Here is a 23509-nt window from a genome sequence, read left to right as displayed (position 1 = left end):
GAGCACAGTGGTTGGTCCAGCTCATACATGGTGGAGAGGCCAGAAAGCTGCACCCCATTACCTGAGATCCCCCCACCAGCAATGATTACGGCACTTGGTATAGTAGCCCAACACGAGGGCTCATCCAGCAGTGTAGGGAAGGAATAAGGTCAGGCCATTCAAGCCTACAATACCAAATATAGAGTTAAAAAATCCAACCACAGCTGCTAAGGATTCACATGTTTCTTGTGGAAGTACTACAGGTGTATTACCTACTACAATGAGGGATGGTTAATAAAAGGGGGGCTGTAAGGAAATAACCTGATTTCCAAAGTGTGGAAGAACAGAAGCTTCTGTGACCCTCATTATCACCATGTGCACTTCCAGGACTTTCAAAATTGAAGCAACAGATTTAATACTTCAACATTTCAAGTACCAAATTTGCATGCTCTTTAAAAGTGCTCTATTGAAAGTGTGGCTATTCAACTTAAGTACTTAGCTCTAGATACCATGAATGGAATAACTTGGATTTTTTTATATTATATTATTTTTAAGTGAGAAATTCCCTGGGACAAAGGCTGGACTCCCCACACACTGCTGGGCTTTGGGCCGCCACTAGCTTGCACACCCAGAGAGACATTTCCCAAAGGGCACAGCCTTAAGCAAAAATAGCATCAGCTGCTTCTCAGCATTATCATCTATGGGTGGATGATCAACACAATGCCATTGCAAGCAGACTTGATTGCTGTGGGAAATTCAAGATGGGTTTGTGAGAGTAGCCAGCGTCACTTTCCAGCAGTGGAAGACCACCCAGTAGAGCTTAAGGTCCATTGTGGCAATTGCATCAGCGCAGAAATTCATCTTGTAGTTAAATGGAGGAAGCCAGCTCTCAAAATTACTACTTTTTTTTCCCCCACCATATTACATGAAGAAAGAAAAGAAACAAAGGCAAGAAAGAAATGGCGACTTTGATGGCGGCAAACTAAGCATCTGTAGAGGAGAGGTGTTTGAAAGGCAGGAAGAGGAAGGAACAGGAAACGGCAATAAATGTTTGTAAAACTCACATTATTTTGTGAGCTCAGTTCATGGTTTTGTTTTCATTTTGCCTCAGGGTGAAAATTCCCAACAATAAGGTAATTTTTAACACCTCTGTTACTTGCCCTCCTTTTCAAGACCTACCAAAAATGGATTTTGACAGGACCTTTGCCTCTTTAACTACATCATCACAAGGTTAGCAACATTCATGTCAAAATCTCTCAGGACCTCAGGATTTACCCAAAGTGGCTCCAAAACGCAGTTACGGAAGGCACGCAAAGAGGCCTTAATTTATTCATTTAAGTGGAAAATAAAACAGAGGACCTGGAAATGAAATCCAGCCAGCTAAAAGCCAAGCCAGCATGTCAAGTTTCACTCCCAAGCTGCCTAATAAATGTCCTTTCTTTTACAGCCCTGCTAAATGATGTGCTGTGCTCTGCAGGGCTTGCTAGGAGGTATCTGCACTGTGGCCAGCTGCTCTCATTTCTGAGAATTAGGTAACATCATCCAGTCCAAACAGTAGGGCTTTAATTCAGTCACAAAATTTTTATACTATAAAAAGATTAAAGCAGGCTTCCCTCCACTCCCCCCAGCCCCCATTTTGAATGGGTAACTCTTTCCAGGTGACTTTGTTTTCCTGTCGCCTTTGACTGAGCTGTGTTTCATTTCCAGGGTTTAGGGCCCCATCCTGCAGTCATGGCAGATACCTGCTCCCAATCTGGGTACGGTTTTTTGGTTAAAGCAGGCTGGATTGGGCCATTCTCATACAGATAGTAGTTGAGTGGCCTGGGGCTATGCTGGTGCTTTCTGGAAAGGACAAAGTAATGCCCAGATCAGTAATGCTCACAGAAAACCCTTGCAGGAGGTCCCACTGCAGGAGGATGTTCCTTTTAACCAGGGTTTCATAAACCTTAATGTTGACTTTGTTGCACCAGGCCCTGTCAAGCTCTGGTTTTGGGGTGTGGGGTATGGGGTAGGTGTTGTTGAGGTTTTTTTTTTTTTTTTTCCAGAATGTCCGTTGGCTTTGGTGAACTTCAGCTTTCAGAGGACACAAGCAACATTTTCTAATGTAAATTAAGTAACCCAGCCTGTCAACATCCATGCATACTCACATCCAAGAGTTTGTTGCTAGTCCTGGCATACTGTAAAGCATACCTGATAGTGCAAACTAAGATAAGGCCACTGAGAGCTAAACCTGTGTTAGTAGCCACCTAGCAACAGTGGGTACATGCTTTCTTCCCACCGCAGCCTGAGCCTGGTTCCACACATGAGCCAGACCTGGTGTGTTTATACTGCCAGATCTGATATCACAACCTTCTCCACTTTCCTCAATTGTTTTGGTTTGATCATGAAAAATGGCCTTTTGAGTGATTACAGCCAGGTAAAAATTTTTACACTGAAAAAATTTTCCAGCTGAGCTGCAAAACGCAGAGGGTTAAAGCAACTCTTATGTTCTAAAGGCATTTTCCTCTGGTACAGCTGGTGCTGTGCTGAGAACCAATGATCCACATTGCTGGGGGAACTGGTAAACTACACATTGCCTCAGGAACTTCGCTGATATAAATATCCTGGCAAAGCCTTTGTGCTGTGTACTATTCATGTGTAGGAATGTAGGAGCTAAACTGCAAACATTTTTTTGCTCACACTCGCTGATGTTCCCATAGCTCTTTTGTACTCAAAGCATGACAGACTGAAGTGACTCCTTCACTACAGAGTTCTCTGGGTTTGGTCTTTGCTTAGTAATCTGTAAAAAATCATTTATACTTGCTACCTATATGTTCTGAAGAACCAAAAACTTGCCCCAATGTGGTCTTCTGCCAGTGAGAAGTCCAGTCTAATTCTTTATTCAGATTCATTCATCTCACATCCATTCAGTCTTTCTGACAAGTCTAAACCAAGCAGTCAAGGAAAGGTATACAAGCAGAGGGGCTACTATTTCCTTCCTGCTGGTGAGAGATCAGGGGAGGTCTGACAAATACGTTTATAAACATAGAAAGCCACAGCATTTGTGTTTTCTGACATTTCAGATTAATCTGTGTAAAATCCCAACCATTTTTTAAATACCAGGGCTGAGAACATACCGCACATTGTGCTGCAGGACCAGTGGCTGCAGAAAACCTCGTGGAGCTGCGTGCAGCAGCTAATTGCATGCCAGGAGCCAGGGCAGAACAAGCAAGGCTCAGTCTCTACAGCTGACATGACAGGACTGAATCCCAGCTCGGGGAACAAACAAATTCCTCAGTAAGCAGGGTCAGCAGCTCCTCTCATAGGAGCAGGGATGGTCTCTGTGCATGGCTCACCACATGCCTCTGTATGGGAACAGCTCACCTTGTTCCTTTGCCACTGCTCAAGGCATGCTGCCACCCTGCCACCCCTTTCAAAATTGCTGGGTTAATAATTAAATCCTGAGATAATGGCAGGGTCAGTTTGGCTTTTATGTCTGAGTCTTTCTTATCAAAACTGCACTATTTATCTTTTTGCAAGCCTTCCAAGTAATCACAAAGAGGAGCAAAATGTCACAGGCAAAGCTGATATGAGACTCTTCCACTTATCTCTATCAGATTTCTTAGCTATTATATTTAAACCCCATCCAAACATTCAATGCCAGGGAACCACATGTATACAGATTATCAAAAGAAAAAATACGTAGAAACACAGTAGGAAATGCACACAACCACTGTATTACTTCTCAAGGAACACCATGATTAGATGTGAGAACTGGAAATGCAAGCTGAAGAAATGCTGTAAGCAAGTAGTCCTTCATTATCATGGTAATGTGGGAGAAGAACCTTCCAATGCATTTGAAATATCAGCATTTTGTACAAAATCTCAAAATCTCTAAGCTCTCCTGGCTCCTGATATATTATTTTGAAGGACTGGTGCTTGCAGTTGTTCTAACACCTCATGCAGCACAGGCCAGGCAGCACAGCACTATACATTCAACCTGAACCCTGAGGCTGTGAGATGGACAGCAGGGGCAAGTGTAAAGAAGTGTAAAGATGGAGGAAACCACAACATCTAGTATCAAAGCAAGTTTTTCTTAGCAAGGCAATAGGTTTTCAAGTTAACCTTATTCTAGGGTGAGTTCCAAGATTTATGGATGGTAGGACAATTTGTACCAGCAGAAGGATTCATATAATGTTAAATGCACCAGCCAGCACAGGAACTTCTCAGCTGTGAAAGATTTTGCATTGCATGTAGATGTCTCTGGAATCCTAAAAGCGGACACCTCAAATATGCAAAGCTATAACAACCAGGAGTAAAATGTAAGTAGATAGCTTATATCCTGTGTAACTATATAAAACCTGTTCTTTACTAGTGTTCATTTCTATATACAGGGCAATCACCAGATTCAAGGACAACTGAGGATAACATGTTCAAATTACTTCCCAAGGAAATTAATAAGGAAATTCTTTTAATGTCAGTACTGCTCTTATATATGCCTTTGCTTTCTTTGAAAAAAAGACACTTCTAAACCTCCCCATGCTCTGGCTTTTCTACAGCACAGAGACACATCATGTGCCTTTACCTGTTACCACTCAAGAAACTGGAAAAGAAGCTACCAGACTCCTGAGTCAAAGAGCAACTTTTTTGCCCATTCCAGTTGTGATCACGACACAATATGACCTCTGCTGAGGCTCCCAGCCTGTCTGCGTGTACTGAAACCTCCACAGCTGCACACAAGTCTCCCTCTTCCATTCTCACAAGTGGAGCAGGAAATTACAGGAATCACTGGGATACCCAAAACCAAGATAAGTCCTATAGCATCCTAACATCTGGTCTCCACCAATAGGTAACAGCAGTGCCATAAATTTAATTACACGCCATGTGAATAGTAATTCCTTTCATCTGTTTTAAAGTGCTGCTAGCAGTAGATGCTAGGTTGTGTCCTGTTTTGGGGTGATAGCAAGTAGCCTGTTCCTTGTTCACTTCATCCACCATGCATGGTTGGTTTTCAGTGCTGAAAACTCTGCTAGTCCCTCCTAACAGAAAGACCAATCTTAGTTCCCTATTCTCAACTCCTAGTCTGAGATGCCCTTTTTGGGAGGGGCTGCCTGGGGCTGCCATTCCGTTTCATACTTGTGAGGAGACCATTCCTACATAGACCAGCACAAGCACAGCAGCAGACACTTTCTATTTCATAGTATAGGCACATATAACCTAGAAATATGGTGTGACACTAGAGCTTGCGTTAGTGCTAGAACCAAAATATAGAGCTATACAGCTTGGAAAAGTCAGTTAGAGTGGAAATAAGAGCCAGGCTTTCCCTTTCACCACAGCCACCTGAATGAGAAAGATGGAAGAGGTCCTTGGAAGACAAAAGGAATCAGCCTTTAGAAAAATTATATTGGCCCACAGACAACTTACCAAACCTGGATGTTTTAAATAGATTCCATAAAATTTCAAGGTTGTCTTCAAAACCATCCTTTCCATATCGTCAACCTCAGCTGTATCTTGGTTTCCAGTGTGAAAAGGCAGTATGGTTGTCTCAGTTTGCTCTGGCCCCCTTTATCTGATAGCCATGGATCTTCTTTATCCTCTGCTCTCTTTGTTGTTGTGAAGAAAGCACATGATTCCTCACTACCTAACACAGTTTACAAGCCAGAGTGTGTCAGCAAAATTTTTTTTTTCCTTAAAATCACAATTCATTAAATTATGTGAGAAATTAACGAATTTTTAAATGCCTTTCTAAACTCTTTGTTAGGGGAAAGTGGTTTTTGCCAAAGGGAATAGCAGACTCAAATGTCCATTAAAGAAGAATTACTTCTATATGCTTTGTCAGAAACTTTATGCTCCCAGGAGGTCTGCTTTGCAGCTCCTCAGGAAAACACCCCACAACAGCTACTAAAAGGCAGCATGCACCTCATTGCCTGAGTCACAGCAGAGCAAGCCTCAGGAATAAACTGAGTAGCTGACACTTGTTTGTTCATTTGCTGAAGGCCTGGGCCTGTTTTCTTTTTCCTGTGGCTGCCCTGTTACTCTGTAATTAGGGCTATGGTCATATCTGCAGCATCTGAGAACCTCAGGATGACTATGATGAATACAGTAGATAGGAGGAGATTTAATGAGATATTCTGGGCTTTCGGTTACGCCCATGCCACCCCTCTGAGGCCAGTCAGTTACTTCAGTGTAATTACGGGCAAGCTGGATACTATTTTATTTCCTCGTAATGCTCTCTCCCCTCAGACCCTTTTCAATTTTTAAAAGCAAGCAGCAGTATTATCTGTTTGCTGCAATAGGACACTGCTGCAGGTATAGGTACAGCATCCATAAATACAGGGAAGGCAATCCTTTCCCAGGGTTTCTGCTTCTGCTCATGGCAGAGCCAAACCCTCTTCCTCTTGCACTTATATGCAAAACTGCATACTTCTCTATGAAACTGCTATTTCACAATCTAGCTCATCCAAACATCCTACCTTAGAAGATGGCACAGATAAAAATTCAGATTTCACTAATCTATGGACAAGGTGGCAAGAGACAGGGTAAGGTCTCCCTTTCCTGTTTTTGCTACACTAAGTACAGACTTGTTGACACAAAACCATAGAAAAATTTCTGCATGGCATATCTGGAGCCAGTTTTCATTTGAAATAGGGTCCATCTCTCGAATGCAGTCCTTTCAAATGGACAGATTAATTGGACTAAATAAATATATTCATTCTTATTAACTGAATTAGGGTGTGACTTTCTTGTCTTTTTATTTATCTGTGATGCAAATCTATCCCAAGGCTATATAAGAGGTCCACAAAACAGTTGAAGGAAGCTAATGCTTTATACTTTGTGGGCATAGTTTCTTAACTAAATAGCCAAGGCGTTGCTTTCTATTGTCCCCTAGTCTGCTGTCCCATTATTGGCTTCAAGAATTATTGGACAAAATGGTTTAAAAAAAATAATTAAAAAATCTATACTGAATCTACCCATGTCCTGGCAGGTTCTTTGCTCTGAAGGGATGAGTCTCCAAGGAAAACCTTCCTATTTTTAAGGCTAAGGCGGTCTCACAAGTGGCTTATAGGGGAACATTTTTGTGGCCTGTGGCAGGGTATTATTTTAGTAGCTAGTAATAAGCAATAAACTGTGGGCAGGAAAAGAATTCTATCTACCAGGGTTGGAACGCAGAAACAAACAATGTCCAAGACAGAGAAGCGTGAGGCCTTGTTTTGATTTGTTTGATCTATGTGCTGCCATATAGTATCAAAGTAGGAAGTGGAGCAACATTTCCACAGAGGGATGAATGAAACTGCCTGGATAAAGAAAGGATCAGTAGACCTCCACCTGTCCACCTCTGTTCAGCCAGTTGGAAACTGCAGAGAAGATTTGATTTAAAAATACTATTAAATCCATAGAGAGTCCAGTTAGTTTCTTGATGAGCACACTGGATCTTCCAGCACTTATCCTAGCTAATTTATCTGCTTGTTTCCTGACATATTTATGACTGGTAATTTCTAGACATGCGTTTGTACAGTGATTACTTCAAAACTAAACCTTACACACAGGATACTCCAAAACTCCCAAACTGCACAACTCTCTGGTGCCACAGACTGGAGATCAAGTTCAACTTCAAATAAATCACAAGATGTAGGTGTACCTAACTCAGTACACAACCAATAGGACCATCTGTGTAATCCTTCCTTTCATGTTACGATACACATATTTATGGCCCTTTTCTTTCTTATGCAACATTAAAAAGCATCAGTGGGCAAACTGGGAACATCAGAGGTGACTGATTACACTGATAGGATCCAATATCTGCAAAGGCAGAATACAAAGGTTGTTCTTCACCTTCAGGGGAAGAAAAAAATTTTTTTTCAGGAATTCTGCACATAAATTTCCTATATGGAAGGCTAAAAAGCACAGTAGGCAATTGAGACTGTCTTCCTACAGCAGAGGATTTCCACACATGCGCTTCTGTTCGAAGGGAAGGACACCTCGAAGAATATTCTACCTTCAATTGTGTTAGGGCCTCATCCACTACAACCCTTCTTACATTTTAATGGCATTAAATCCACTCATTTCCAGAAAATGCACTTTCCATAGTTGAAGATAAAAATTCAGCTCATAAACAAACATATGGTTTACAGCTTTATGCCTCATCTATAAGCAACTGTCACTTCTATACTGTAAGCAATTTACAGTCAGCTTTTCAATTTCTTTTGTCACTTTTTTGTTTTGAAGAGTGAAGAACATATAGGACAGGAGCTCATTCAACCAATTAGTAAAGTGGTACTTTCCCTCCCCCAAGGAGAGAAGAAAACATTCTCCAAAACAGAGAAAAAAACTCTTCAGAACACAGAGCCCAGGTCAGCTGATCTGTAAGTAAATGCAAAAATGTATAGTTTTACTGCTGTTTTGCAGTAGCCACTTCTTATTTGGTGCTAGAGTTGTATATACTTCAAATATTGGTTATAAGCACCACATCTGAAAAAGACAGCAAGAGCTTAAAGTGAAACCATCCAGTGGAATTTATTTCACACATGAAAAAAAAACCTACTGGGCAGCTTCTCTCTGTGTCTGAGTGACAAGCACGCTCATAACAGGAATATTGCCTTGCCCCTTCCCAGGCAAGAACTCATGGTTTAAAATTTCTTCTTTCAATGTCATACAATTTATATGTAATGGGTATGGAGAACATCATTGTTACACATGTCAAGCTGTCAGGACTGCAGAGGATGTAGCATTTTAGGCAGCAGTCCCAGAAGCTGAAGCTGATGAGCTCTTGCATAGCTTTTGCTGAACTAGTCCTATTAATTGACTGGATCAATGTCACTGAAAATAGCAAAGAAAACCAAAATTCCTCCTGTTCTACAGCCTACACAACATAAACAGCTGTCCAGTGCATGAAGGAAAAAACAGATTAATGTCTCACTAATGCTGCCTGTCATGCAAACCCAACAGATTTCAAATATTCAGACAGGGCCAAAAATGGATTCCTGTCACAGCCTAGAAGTCTATACCTTGCCTTCAATTTTCACAGACATCAATGGGAATTTCTGCACTTGGTGACAACTCTTAGCATTACTGGAGGCAAGAGCTGCTCTCCTATTTATTTCCAAAGCAGTGATCCAGGTAAAACTGGATGGAGAGTCTTAGCCATCCCAGCCAATATCTTGGCAATAAACTTCAGCCTTCAGACATCTGTGTGAACTTCAGATGAGGTAAGCAAGCAAATGCTTTTATTTACTATAATCCTGAATCTTGGATTTATCCAGGAACCTTTCAGCCACAGATTCACTTGGAGCATCAGTACAGCAATCAACAGCACACTTGTATAAATTATTTGGCAAGGTGCCGTTTCACTGAGTATGTAAACGCTGAGTATATCAAAACTTAGCAGAAGCATTCATTATCAAAACTGATAATGTAGCAATTAAACAGTTAGTTAGCAAAATGCTTAAGATGAGAGACAATTAATACAAAAGTGCAGGTCAGAAATATTCCCTCCAGGAAATTAAAATCACATTTCTTTGCAAACAGCCAAGATTATAATATTGTTCCTTGATCTCAACGCACCTTACCTAATGTAGCCATCTCCAGACATACATGGGCAACAGAAGTCATCCTCACACACTCATTTTAACAGAAGGAGGAACCTGATCATTGCTCATTCAGTTTGCTCTGCAAAGCAGCATGGAGAAGGCTGGTTTCTGCCTATTGCATTGCTTGGGCTGCAATTAATTTGACAAAAGAAGCAAATAGGGGAAAGCCAGGTCAATAGACCTATGGAGCTCCTGCACAGCTGGAAACCAGCTTACTGGTGGAGGACCACTATAGTGACCCCAGCACATGTTGGCAAGAGCCAATCCGGCTCTTCCAAGGTGTCCCCTCAGAGTTAAGCCAGAGATAAGTGTCATTTAATTGCTCAAGACACACCAAGGTCGAAAAAATAGTGTGCAAACCTCCTTCGTCAGAAGGGCTGTCTACCTGGCATGGTTGCTCACTTGACTCTCTTGACCAACACTTGCCACTGGTGTTCCTTCCCTGTCCCTCACCTCCTGTGCCCTCTCCCTGGTGCCAAATCAATGGGATGCCCTATACTCAGCTGCTCTGTGGAATACCCTCCAGGCATGCCGAGCAGCCTTTCAGTGAGGGCAGTGCTGACCCTCGGCTCAGCACAATTCCCAGCAGAGATCCCAGTTCTTCCCACAGATCCAGCAGGTCCATTATGATCATGTTTCCACCCCTGCTGGGTTATGCCGTTCAAGGAGAGAATCTGCTTCACCTCCACATGTCCAAATTCATGTGGCTTTGCCCTAAACATGGAGGAGAATGCAGTCCCAAAGGATAGGCCTTTTTTCAACCCTCTTAATTAAAATCCTGACCTAGTTCTAGACACTAATGCTCGTTAGCTGATTAGAGTTCATCACCTAAACTCTGGTGCCTCTCCATGCTCAGGGGAGGAAGCAAGCTGTGCTGGCTAGGAATGTGTCCATGCAGGGGTAGCACCCAGAAGATCTTTATCTCCTTCCTCCCATTCACTGACAAGATCTGGAACAGCTGAAAAGTCAGTTCCATTAGGAGATGCCTCCACTACTTCATTTTTCCTAACAGGATCTGCACATGAATTTTCATCCAAAATCTTTTCTCAAATTATTTTTACTTTGCTTTAAAAATAATAAACCTTTAAAAATACTAAAGCTGTTCTGTAAAAGTAACAGACAGAGGCCATTATTATAAATGTTGAGTAAAGCAAACAAAGAAAGGAGAAAAATCTAAATAGCAGCATTTTTCAAACTGTCTTACCCTGGACCACTGAAACCAGACAAGAAGTAAGACTGCAAGGCACCTCAGTGGTATAAATGCTTAGGCCAAGATTATAATTAGTTTGAATTAGTGCATCCAGCATAGATAATTTTACATTTTTGAGACTGGCTGTAGTTACTGGGCCCAACATCAGCAAGCCATTTAAGCACAGCACTGACCATGCATGCATTAAGGAGTCTGACTGTATGCAGGAGGCAGAGTGTCGGTCTTCTCAGTAAGTCAGTCACCTCTGCACTTTGAACAATGCCTGAAACTAATTGCAGGACTAACGCTGGACCCATTAAAATGGAAGCTCACAACAGAAAATTGGAAACCTCTTTCAGAGATCAAGACCCACATGATCCAGATAAATAGGCATAAATATTTGCACTTCTCTTTGAATGGGCATTTGCTTCAGGATTAAATATTCATAGTTAACCAGCCATTCATAGTAATTTTATTTTAATATTAAGCCACACTATGCAGGGTGGCAACTCTGGTGAATGCTAGCACCAAGATTTAAGGAAAAGTATTGTAGTGTTATTATGGAGAAGGAATGAACAGCGTATTTTCTTAAGTTTTCTGAATGTAGTGAATGCTCAAAGGTGACTCACTGAATTGCAATTTTCTTGCATCAAGTAATTTTAGATTGTTATTTACTTGGAGTTGTTTTAAAATGCTGATATTAAAGGGGTGAGAGAGCTAGGAGGAGAAGGATACTAAAAATAATAAAAGAGGCACATGAGGGGGTTGCATGTGTGTGTGTGCATACACAGGTATGTGCATATGTATGCTAAATATCTGTGAGAACTAATCGAAAATACTGGGAGGGAAAGGGATCTGTATACACAGCAAGCTGCAGTCAGGATTATTACCTTTGGATTTTGAAAGCCAAAAAAGTAAATCAAACATGCATCGGTCTAATTTGGGTGGCAGCCTGAAATGAGGTATATTATATGGGTGCCCTACCAGAGAAACCAAGGCCAGCCTGGAGAACAGCATTGCTTTGTTCACCAAGCACATGAATGGAACATGAGGGGATAGTCTGTACAGGAGCACTGAGCTCTCATTGATTTATCAAGAACTAATCTTCCTTGTTTTAAAATGAGCACACGCAGGCTCTTCTTTGCAACTAGGGTATTCACGGATTGTTTTGCCATACCTTGAATTAGCAGGTGGCCACAGAACTTTGGAGACAGGGACAAAACAAGACATCTACCTTAGAAGCCTGGATTTTGGTGCAGTTTTTATATTCCCTAGCTCTGGTAGAGCTGGAGCAATAAAATCCCAGTGTCTGAGGATCTTCAGCATGGAGAGGGATTTTGTATGCATGGCACCAAGTATTTGACATCCACATTTCATTCTTGACAAGCCTTTGGCCACTGTCTCAGTGACTGAGGCCAAAACAAAACCCGGGATCCAAGCTCTTCACCGTGTCTTCAGTTTGTCTCATCACACTTACCTCAGGAGTACAGCTCTGAATCTAGATTAGGAACAGCTGCCTTTCTGTTTTAAAGCTATTTAAGGAACTTCTAACATACCTGAAGTCTGCAAATGCAAATATTTAATTAAAAAAACAAAACAAAAACAACAACAACAAAGAAAAAAATGGAAAAAAACACAGACTGAAAAATTAATGCATTTTTTTAGGGAAACAACAGAGCTACAGTAATTTGTAGTTGAATCTAGTGCACATGATTCTGCTCCCAGAAGAAAGTCAATGGTCCTCTTAGAAATGGGACTGCACCATAAGTAACTCCTGATAGTCCCAGGCCAGACGTAATCTACAACAATCTTTTTAAGTTTGCTAGGCAAATGGAAACCCTTCTCCACTTTCTGGAGTACAGTCATTCTGAGCAAGATATAAAAATTCGTTCCTCTACTGAGTCAGTCATCCCACCACACCCTCTACAAAACCTTGCTTACCCAACTCCTCTTACAGGATTGAGGAACACTGGATGCTTCAGTGCCTACATCTGGGTTCCCCAGCTGCTCACTGGTTTCAGCATTCTGAAACTGGCGATGATTTATACCACAAAGCAAACATCTTCAGTAAATAAGAGATGGACACTGAGCGCATAAAGCCCAGAAACTGAAAAATCAGTCTGGCGTTTGGTTTAGGGGGCAGAAAATGTTCAAGTCCTCAAAGAGAAAAGCTCAGTTTACCTGAAGAATCAACCAATTCAGATGGAAAATTAGAGGAAAGAGAGAAAGACACACACATAATGCCTCAAAATGCTTCACTGTTTGCAGCTGCAGCTCTCTCTCTCTGCAGCTCTTTGCAGGAAGTTTCCAGGGCCATCAGTTTTCTATTTGTCCATCTCCAAAAGACAGTGTATAGCTCATGGCTCTGGTAGGACCTTTCAAACAAGAAGCAAGTTGGCATCTTGAAAATGATCAGTCAGAAGGAAAAAACATATTTGGGAGTCCTTATTCAAACAAATATTCCACCAGAGCCACATCAGCTGCAGAAAAGACCTTCTGCAGATTGTCCCTTTTACCATCATCCAGCAATGGGAGCAGATGTGAACAAACTTCCTCTGTTTCTAACTCTGCTTTCCTATCCTTCCCTTTCTTCTGCCTTTTAAGTCCTCCTGGTATGTTTTTCTTGACAACTTCTTCTGATTCATTCAAGGTAACCAGGTACGCATGAGGAGCTGGCACGCAAAGCTGGAGCCAGTGTAAGGGTTACTCACCTTCCACTGCCACCATTGCAGGTTTCGAATAGGCTGTGCCCAGGCTGTTCTTGGCCACACATCGATATTGTCCTGCATCTTCTCTCTGAACATTGTGGATCCTTAAATTCCCTGAATCAAGGACAGCAATGCGAGCATTCTCCTGCCAGAGGAAGGAGGGATCAAGGTGAGGGTTCTACATGTAGGCTGCACCCAAGCAGCACCAAATATCCGCTTGCAAAAAATGGGCTTACATGCACAAAAATTATTTGTGTTGTCCTTCAACTGAAGGATTTGGGGCCAGCTCTTCCTGCTCAGCATTGTCATGACACTCTCATCCATCCTTCTTTTTTGCAGATAAGTGAATTCAAAAGAGCCCTAAAGCTTAGCTAAGCAGCTCAGTAGTTTGTTTTTGTTTTTGTTTTTGTTTTTTATGAGAACACTCACAAGTGCATGCAGCAACACTTGGCCACACAGTAGTAATAAATACATATAATGTAAAACATAGATACACAGAGCATGTTTGGTTTATAAGCAGAATTATTGCAGATGCAGACATTTATGAGAGGAGCCCTGGGTTTTCCAAATATTAGCTTCCTAGCAACTAGAAATCACAAATGCTGTAATTGGTGCTAATATTTTAACACAGTTCCTTTAGTGAATAGCTGGCATTACCTAAATTTCATTCCCTGCTCACCTTTACAACTGTTTCTCCTTTGATCCATGAAACAGAAGGTTTTGGATTCCCCATTGTAGTGCATGGAAGAACAGCCTTTAAGCCTTCTATTATTTCCACATTAATAGGCGGTCGGGTTATTTTGGGTCCTAACATTTTGAAAGTCAAAAAAAAGTTGAATCAAAGTTGAAATTCAAGTTGAAGCTACAAGATACTAGAAGAAGACAAGTTCAGAAACTACAACAAAATCTCTGCTGCTTTTTCTGTGCACTGCTGAAAGATAGAGTGGTCTTAGTAGGTCATGAGCTACCTTGGAAAGAAAAAACATTTTAAAGTACATCATTCAGAGTTTCAGTTTATGGACACCAAAACCAGCCCACTTGCATGGGTTACTTGTCTTCAGGAGTGGAGTTTGACAGCCATTTGAAACAGGGCCTGGGCTAAAATCCAAATCCAGATAAGAGCATTTCCAATACTGAAGAATGTTTGCATTCCAGGTTTTGACTTTCTTCACTGCATAAACAGTGTCTTGTGTGAAAGCTCAGATCTGGAGTGGATTGGTTTTAAAATAGTTTTAACTCAGGCTTGTCTCTAGCTGAACAAGAAAGGAATGTAAATTCAATAATGTCCTTAATTGAAGGATTTATAGGTATCCTAGTAGAAAAGAAGAAAGGATCCTTAAAAAAAAAAAAAAAAAAAAAAAAATCAAACTCCCTGAAAGTTAACATGGGACAAATTTAAATTTTTTCCATTAAAGAAAAACATGGCTTAGTTTACTGTGAGCTGGGAGAAAAAAAGGACCTTTATTTCAGTGTTTTGCAAGATCTGAAGTTTTGCTTCCTTGTACAATACTGAAAAAGCAGAAGAGCTGCCTCCAGAGAGCATCACCTCCTGGCCCCCACTTGCAGGCAACTGGGGTGCTGGAGAGCTCCAGAATTGCCAGACCTGGAGGGTCATGCTCATTAGCACAAATAAAACCTTTCCTACAAACAGATGCTTTAGCCAGGAGATACTTCAGGTGCCCTTTTAAGTGTTTGCATAAATAACTGCAGCCACGTGAGTTCAGATTCACCAAGCTCAGCACATATATTGCCCTTTGCAAGAACCAGTCCTCTGCCTTCCACGTGGGATGACTAGAGTTACACTGCAGTGCTCCAGATCTCTCAAGACTGCTATTGAGAACAGCTGAACAGCATTAACTTGCTTTTGCCATTCTCAGGCATAAATCCGATTAGTGAAATCTTACGTTTAAATTCACAAGGTATTTATGCAGTATAGCTATGGAGGTCTAATCTATCAAATTGTGCTGCTTTTACAAAGTTTTTTGTAAAGGGCATTCTTCAAAGCATCATATTTTATCCTCTGTTTTGCAAACAGTTCCTCTGATCCTAACACAAGAGTGTGTTATTCAAAGTGAATTATCACAACTGCTTTTAGTTAAGATATGATCCAACATGCCATGTCTCTGCTTCGAGGGTCTGCACCCAGCCCCACATGAATATGGGTCTCCCTGAACACAGACCCCTGCTCATACCTGGGCTTCTGAGTCTTCTCAGGCTCCCAGTTACACACTCACATGATGTCAGGAAGGAATTGCATTCCAACTTACGCATTTTCACTTGGAGAGCCCCACAGCTCTGCGCAGCTGCTCCAACCCCGTTGTCCGCCGTGCAGCAATACACCCCATCATCACTGTCCTCCACGCTCAAAATGGTCAGCAGCTGCCCATTCCTCTGTATGCTGTACCGGGTGTCAAACAGCCTGCAGGGCACAGCACAGCTCGTCAGGGGCTGGGGGACAGCCAGGGACAGAGAGGGGAGTCTGCATGTGTGTCAGCAGAACACTGACAGCACTGCAAATGGCAATAGGTTTTACTTTTTATTTTCAACCTGCAAAGAGAAGGGAAGGCACTGAAAACATTAAGTTGGGCCTTAAGATTTGGTTTGGTTGCCACTAGACCATGCTTGACTGCCAGTAGTGTGGTGGCAATTCTTCCAGCAGTCAGGTATTGGTAAAGTAAGTAGGTGTCACCGTTGGGTTTCTGTCTGGTAAGGACAGATATGACAAGTAATCTTATCCAGTTGGCTGTAACTTTGGAGTAAACACTCAGAGCAAGGGAAGGACTGCCTATATCAACAACGAAGAAAATATTTTCTCATAACACAGATAATTATGAATAATTCTTACTGTTGTGAAAAAAAAGATGCAAACCAAAAGCCAAGCATTTTAGTGTCTGCATCCAGGAGTGGTCTGTGGGGGGAGGGTTGAAGGAAAGGGGAGGAACTAAACAAACAAGCAAAGAAATGTGCTGAAGAAAAGCAGCCATCTTAAGATCAGAGGAAGCAAGGATAGCTATAGTTTCATGATAGAAGGCTCTAACCGGGAAATTTCTGAGAAGTCAAGAGAAGTTCTGGACTTGTAGCAACAAAGGTGTGGATTGTTGTTACAAAGTCTGTGGAGCAAAGACCAATTCTACATGGGGTGTATGTGCATGTGTGTGTGAGAATACACATGCAAGAGCAAAGAAGAGACAGAAAGAAAGGTGGTAAGAAAGTGGAGGGCTGATCTCTGATTTTCATTACAGAACTGGGAAAATATAGTAAAACTTAAGCAGAACAAGATTTGCATAACATTTCATAAATTTCTCCATTTTTGATTTTCACACCTTCATTGGTGCTTTTTGGAAGCACTGGCATGCAATTGGCCTTAGATTCTGATTAATGGTAGTAAAAAAGACCTGGCTGGAGGGTTGTCTCCCAGGCTATTACAAATACCTTTCCTCTAAGTATTTTCTGGTTTTTCTTTTATTATTAAAAATCATACAGAAGTAACTGAGGAATCTGAATGTGTCCTTTACAGTGCTACACACACATTGTTTCCATTCAACATCCTTTCTCCTTTCAGTCTTTTATCTCCCTCCTCTGTTTCACCCTGGGAAGAAAGGGTGCAATGAACCTATCTGTCACGTAAAAAAAATGCGGGCTCCATCTCCTTGTTTCCCTGAGGAAGGCTCAGCCCAGGCAACCCTGTCCTGTGAGAGAGGATAAGTAACCACTCAGCACAGGGCACCTGCTGGTCTGCTTGCAAAAGTTTTGAAACCAAAAGGAAAGGAGCTTCCAGAAGGCTAATGCTAACAAGAGCCTCTGTCCTGGCACTTTTCCCATTGAAGCTGAATGTTTTCATACTCTTTTGTTTTGAAGGTTAGCTTAGCTGTTTCTTCAGGGTGCTGGGACACTGGCAAGAGAAAAAAAAATTGTAAATAAAATAACTTATATTTATTGCTTGCAATAACTAGCTCCTTTGAAGTTTGATACATACACATTCGGAGCCCTATAAATATAATTAGGTGGGGTTTTTTTTCAGAGAAAGTCCACTGATCTGATCCTTTTCTGTTGTGCAAATACTTTCATCCATGATCTTGGAAAGTAACAGAAATATTTTCGGTTATCTGTTTTTCTTTCTTTGGCCTGAGCTTTTGTATCCAGCAGCACTGCCTATTAATGCAACATAGCTTTGGAAAAGTGAAATAGTTGCTGCTATTCATGTTGCTCCAGAAGCCCCTGTAAAGGAAAAAAGCACCTGAGCAATCTGGCCTCACCAGCAGAGTTTTTGTATCAGTATTTTCCTTTTTGGTCAATGTTGGGGAAAAGACACCATGCAAGATAGCTGTGTTTGGCTTCTGAAAGTGAGGGCTAGGGTACAAAATTATGTGGTTTTCATACAATCTCAGAACACAGAGACAGTCAAATTTTAAAGACCTAGGGGAGAGAAAGGCATGTAACTTCTGTGATCTGGAATGAATGGCTTCCTCTGTCAGCTTTGATTTTCGGACATGGTATCACTGATGGAGAAGGAATTAGGAAGAAGGTGACCTGATTTGGAAGTAGCATCCATGGAAATTCAGACCTCCATCCTGCAAGACGGCCAGGGAAAGAGGGTTTGGACTGCGGTTTTTGCAGAGATTCTGTTGCAGGCAATGAAAAAAGAGGATTTCTGAAGCCCAGCTTGTGTATGTGTAGCAGTTTGCTTTTCTCCTAGTCTAAAATGGTCTTCCTAGCAGTAAGATGTCCTCCTGCTGCTGACTTATTTGGAGTTTCCCGAGACGGTTATTCAAGGGCTCTCTGGATGCTTGACTCCAACCGCAAGAACTGGGTTTCAGGTGACCATATGCCTAGCATGGACATCTCCTGTGGAGAAAGGCCTTAATATTACATGGAGATTGTTCTGTAGTTTTCCCTTACAGAGGGAGTCACTAGCAATGATCTAGAAGGAGAAACTGATATGAAGCCATGTGGCAGACACAATGTGATTTCAAAGCTGGAAGACCAGGCACAGTTTGCTTTGCAAGAGTTTGTCTACAGCAACAGAACGAAAGCAATGACAGCAACTTCATAATCATGTTTCCAAAGCTGCCTTCTTTCACAGCACCTTGAGGCCTGGTGGTTATTATATGATAGGGCATAACAATGACAAGGCAGATTCCTATGATCAGGTTCAGAATTAGAAGCAAACAAGAATGGTGTGGTACAACACCTTCCATGCAAAGTTTCCGAGCACATTACAGACACTTGGACAAGTCTGGCAATGCTCCTTTTGAATACTGTACAGCATCTTCCTCCTTCGTAAATGTGTGAAGTGTACAACAAAGCAGATGGGGTTGTCTGAAGCTGGAGAGCAAACCCTTTGCATTGCTTGTAGCAGAGACTGTCTCCAAGCTCAAGTGTGTGAATCTGCAAAAGCACCCTTTAAAAAAGCACTCCCTAAAGGACACAAATTCCTATAGGATTATAGCCGCTCACTCTCTTCTGTGCCACAAACCTATTTTGGTGTTTCCAGATAGGTCACAAGTCATGAAGGAAAGCACTGATGGTTTGGTCAGGAGATGCTGGAGAGGACTGGCTTGGCTCCCTACCTGATGGGAATACTGTTGCGCGTCCATGTAATCTCTGGCTCAGGGTATGACTCCACTACGCAGACAAACTTGGCGACGTCCTCTACCAACGCATCCACAGTTTCCAGAGGAGTGCTGATTAAGGGAGCTATGCAAAGGAAAAGAAAATGAGAAAACCTCCTGGTGCCTCCTGGACAGAGGCAGGGAGCCTGCCAGACCACTTTGGCAGAGGCAGCAGGGTCACTCCAAGGCTTTTTCCCCTGCATTCCCAGTAACGCCGGTCCCTCTGCCTTTGTAGCTGCAGCCTTCTGCTGTTTGCTGTGGGCTTTGCATTTTCTCTTGTTCTCTCTCTGTAGGGTGCCAAATAGAGCAACCCAGTGCCCAGCAAGCCCAGAGCACCCCATTTCTAACCCTCCTCTCCCCACAGCTCCAGGTGGCACACTGCAAGGACATGGGTGAGGCTGCCACCCTGTTAATGAGGGTGGCATTGTATGGACTGGAAAGTGCAAGAGGCAGCCCAAAAATTGAAGCCAAAGTGCCCTGGCCCTGGAATGGTCACAGTATCTCTTTATTACTGCATAAGGCATGAGATTTGGGGTTCTTTGTCATTAGTACAGGATTTGTTCCCCTCAACTATTTATTTTTAAAAAAAACAACAAACTGTTATATAGCACTGTGTTTTTCGAAGCCAGGCTCACAAAGGCCCTTCAGGTCTTCCAGATCTGTGACATGATGAGCATACATCCTCTTCTCTCCTTTTCCAACCAAAGTTCACCAGGGTTAAAAATCTAGTAGCTTTCATGCATTATTTGAATGTATCTTGAGAAATACTTTCTGTCACCCCGGTAAAAGACTTGAAGCACAGCTGGAAGGGATCAAAGGAGACACCTACCAAATGTCCTTCCCTCTGTGTGGTAAACCTTGCAGCCATTGCCTTCAAAGGCTCTTGTATGACTTTTAATATATGGCTGCGTGGGACACACATCCCCAGTACTTGTGGGACTGGGCTTCATTGACAGCTGTGCTAAGATGAACTCGTCTGATACCATGTTCCTGAAACACCACCTTGAAAATGTACAGTGGTTGCAGGAATCTTCCTGTTCCTTGCTGGCACTCTGTGTATCTTTTCACAGGGAAGTCCTGCCTGCAGTGTATCTCCTGTCCCTCCTCAGTATAATAAGATTTAAATATAGGCAAAAAATAAACTTTATCAATTGCACCCCTCCCTCCTAAAACATGAAATACAAGACACTCCAATTTAAGTGCCTGAGAATAATAAAAAGACTTTATCTTAATGCTTTTTCAATTTACATGGGAGTAAAAATGAGAATGTCATTGGAGTTCAGCTGGAATGTAGCTAGAGGAAGAAAGGATCAGCTTCCACTATCAGGTTTATGTGGAAGCTCTAAGGCTTTTGAAATATCATTAGATCAAACCTGCCTCAACAATATTAAAAATTTAATAATCTTAAGATTGCGTAATTGGTATGACTAAACTTATAGAAAAAGATCTGAAAACTACAGCTAATTTAGCACTGAAGATTATATTAACTAAACATTAGTTAAAATATGTCTGTACCAGATTTGTTGTTTGAGAGCTCAACTTCAGGTTGTATCAGGCTTCAATTTATTGGGTCATTTTGGGTCACACTAAATGCTAGAAGCAATCATCTGTATTGCAGTCCAGATGAATCCCACACCAACAAAACTAAATGGAAAATTTTCACAAAGCCTAAACTTCCTTGCTGCTGAAGGTTGTCTTAGGACAATAACCTCCACTGATGGCTATCCTACCTACTTCAAAGGGGATGTTGCTATTTCATTACAGAATTTATTGGGCTTTGATGGCATTAAGCCTGGCTGAAATTGAGTTTTGCAATCTAATTTTATACAGTACATTTTTATTGCTGTTGTCCTTATGCCTTGATCTCTGGAAGGATGCTTTTTTAACCCTGAGAAATACAACTTTTTACAGTTCAAAACAAACAGTTTTTTAACTGTGTTGTCACAAAAAGCATGGCCATTGTCACAAACAGTAAAGTTCTATTTGTACAAAGAGCCAGTATGCAGAATGGCAGTATTTTATTCTTTGGGCAAAGAAAGGCTGTCAGTTTTATATATTAAATAACTTCTTTAGCAACAGTTAAGCACTTTCAGGACTCGCAGTTGTCTGCAGGGGGCAGCAAGCAGTGGAGAGCACCACCATTTTGTCTTGAGGTGGCAAAGGAGCCCCAAAATGGCTGAGATGGTGCCTGCTTCTGAAAGCCAACAGAAGAGCTTAGGTGTTGGTGTCAGTCTGTCTTTGCTCAGTAAAGGGATCAAAACTTTTTATGCCTTCATTATCAGTTTTTAATGTGGGAAAATAAAATCGAACCAATGTACTGACATATCTATCAGCATAAAGAAATGGTCCCCAAGCTTTCCATATGCATCTATTAGGACTCTCTGACATTTTCTGGTAGCCCTGTGGCTTTAAATAACATTGACAATCAATTAATTCATATCTCTGTAAAGTCACATAGGTGCCATTTCCCTCAATGTCAGATGTAGTTTCCTGAGACAGCAAAATAACACAAGGTTGACCATGGGGCCCACAAGAAAACTAAATCCCCTGATATCCCCAGCCCATCAGATGCTCCCAAATTGTTTGGCTCTGGCTTTTGATTCACACTTTCAAAACAAGACAAGCTGGGCAAAAAAAAATAGAGCCAGTTACTCCTGCAGGACTTCAGATGCCTGGAGATAACAGCAGTTCCTCTTGTCAAAAACAAATCCTGTTTCCAGCCAATGCTGAAAAAACTCCACAGGGCACCAGTGGCCTGTAGTTGTGTTTCAGTCTCTCTTAGGGAACAATGCAATGCAGACACCTGTAATGTTTTAGGAAGGCTGTGTATCTCTTCATTGAGCTGTGCCACCAGAAAAAAATCAATCCCCTTCCTCTTTGTTTTTCTTGTTTCTCTAATCCCATTTTACCACAGCTTTCAAAAAGACTGGGGTTAACCAACTTACATTAGTGATTTAGGAAAAAAACGAGCTTTTTTTTTTCAAAAGTGTTGTAAAAAGAAGATAATTTTTTCTTTCCCATTTTGGGGCCAACCTGACTAAAAATTGTAAGAGCACAGCCCTGCTGTGTCAACAGTGATGTCAACCTAACAGGTGAATACTAGCATCCTCCCTGAAGTGTTTTTTTGTTGTTGCTGTTTTACTGTAACTGCAAAGTTTCTGGTACACTTAGAATGGCTCCTGACAAACGCTGTGCAGCAAAACTTTTTATCCACAGGGTTACCAGATAGTTCAACCAGAAGACCACTGTTGCACTTCGTACCTCAAAGACTTTTCTAAACAAATTATTTTCAGTTCTTGTGTAGCCTGAAAGTATGTGTGTGTATGTTCATGGGTATGAACCCTCTTCCACAAGAGAGGAAGAAGGTATGATAGCTTTTATGTTATAAGCAATACAAGCCACGTGTTTGTATCATTATACATACAATCTGTAAAAACATTATAGATATTTAATTCTTATCTGAGATTTATTTAACACCACAAATCTTGGGCTCTGCAGCAATGGGTGCTACCAGCCATTAAAAACTGTACACTCCCTTTCACATAAGAAATGTCCATCCCACTCAGGCCGAATCCAAAGTTCTCCCCTGCCCATTACAATGGGACTACATGCTCTTCCTAGACAAAAAATCTTCAATCCCAGACACAACTGCAGTATTATTTTCACTACTATCCTTCTAATAGCAGGGACGTGACCACCAAAAGCAGCACATTTATCCTTTCTGGGAACACTACTGTACAACCCACCCCACCATTAGCAGAGACACCTTCCCCTTTGCAAAACCTCCTTCAGCAAGCAGCAGAAGCAGAGCAGGGCAGAAACCCATCCAAGCAAACCTTTTGGAAGTGTCTCAGCCAGGCTGAGGGCTGCCAGGGTGAGGACATGCATCAGGGACACCTTCAGCAGGTTGTTCATGCTTGGTCCAGAAGGCATCTGGCTCCTTCAGGCAAGGTGTGCGGGGCTGCCGGAGGACTGCATTTCAGACGGCCGTGTGCGAGCTCCCCTGCTCTGCTAATGACGGAGTGGGGTCTGCGGGATCTAAGTATAATCAGGAATTCTCCCACCCGGCAGCGGTGATGGACGTGGCCAGCTGGTGTGTATCCACTTCGGTCAGTGTGAAAGCGTGGGGCTTGTGAAACAAGAGAAAGCAAATCCCTTCTGAATTCCTTCTAAGCAAACAGAGAGGAGTACAATAGGCAAATGCTTTTCCAGGGCAGTACCCCACCCCAGCACTGCCAAGTCACCAGGCCTTTATTCCAGCACTATGTGCATGCAGTAGTGGAAAAAATGCTTGCCACTGGATTTTCCTTCAGCTTAGTCTCTCTCTTTTTCTTTTTTCTCCTCTCTCTTTCACATACACTCCCTCTGTCTTATTATATCTTTTCATGATTGGCTGCAATATGCCACCTGTTGCCCTGCTGATAGCATTTCTTTTCTTAACAGATGTATTTGTTG

At 41.9% G+C, this 23509-nt stretch overlaps 1 protein-coding gene across 5 annotated transcripts in view; it reads right to left on the bottom strand.

Moving 5' to 3' along the window:
* Positions 1-22969, bottom strand: part of MUSK (muscle associated receptor tyrosine kinase) — a 54554-nt gene extending 31585 nt beyond the window's left edge. For 4 of the 5 annotated variants that reach the window (XM_051642598.1, XM_051642600.1, XM_051642601.1 and 1 more), the window contains exons 1-5: positions 22891-22969; positions 19013-19139; positions 15710-15861; positions 14122-14249; positions 13446-13587 (exon numbers count right to left, since the gene is read on the bottom strand). In XM_051642598.1, coding sequence (XP_051498558.1) covers positions 13446-13587; positions 14122-14249; positions 15710-15861; positions 19013-19139; positions 22891-22969 — 628 coding nt within the window. Of the gene's footprint in view, positions 1-6346; positions 6356-13445; positions 13588-14121; positions 14250-15709; positions 15862-19012; positions 19140-22890 lie in introns of all 5 variants that reach the window. The other variant, XM_051642603.1, reaches the window with a different exon arrangement.
* Positions 22970-23509: the final 540 nt, after the last annotated feature.

The sequence above is a fragment of the Apus apus genome, chromosome Z, assembly GCF_020740795.1.
Source record: "Apus apus isolate bApuApu2 chromosome Z, bApuApu2.pri.cur, whole genome shotgun sequence".
In the NCBI taxonomy this organism is placed as follows: domain Eukaryota; kingdom Metazoa; phylum Chordata; class Aves; order Apodiformes; family Apodidae; genus Apus; species Apus apus.
The sequence above is the reverse complement of the archived record's forward strand: the minus strand, read 5'-3'. Positions and strand labels throughout refer to the sequence as shown.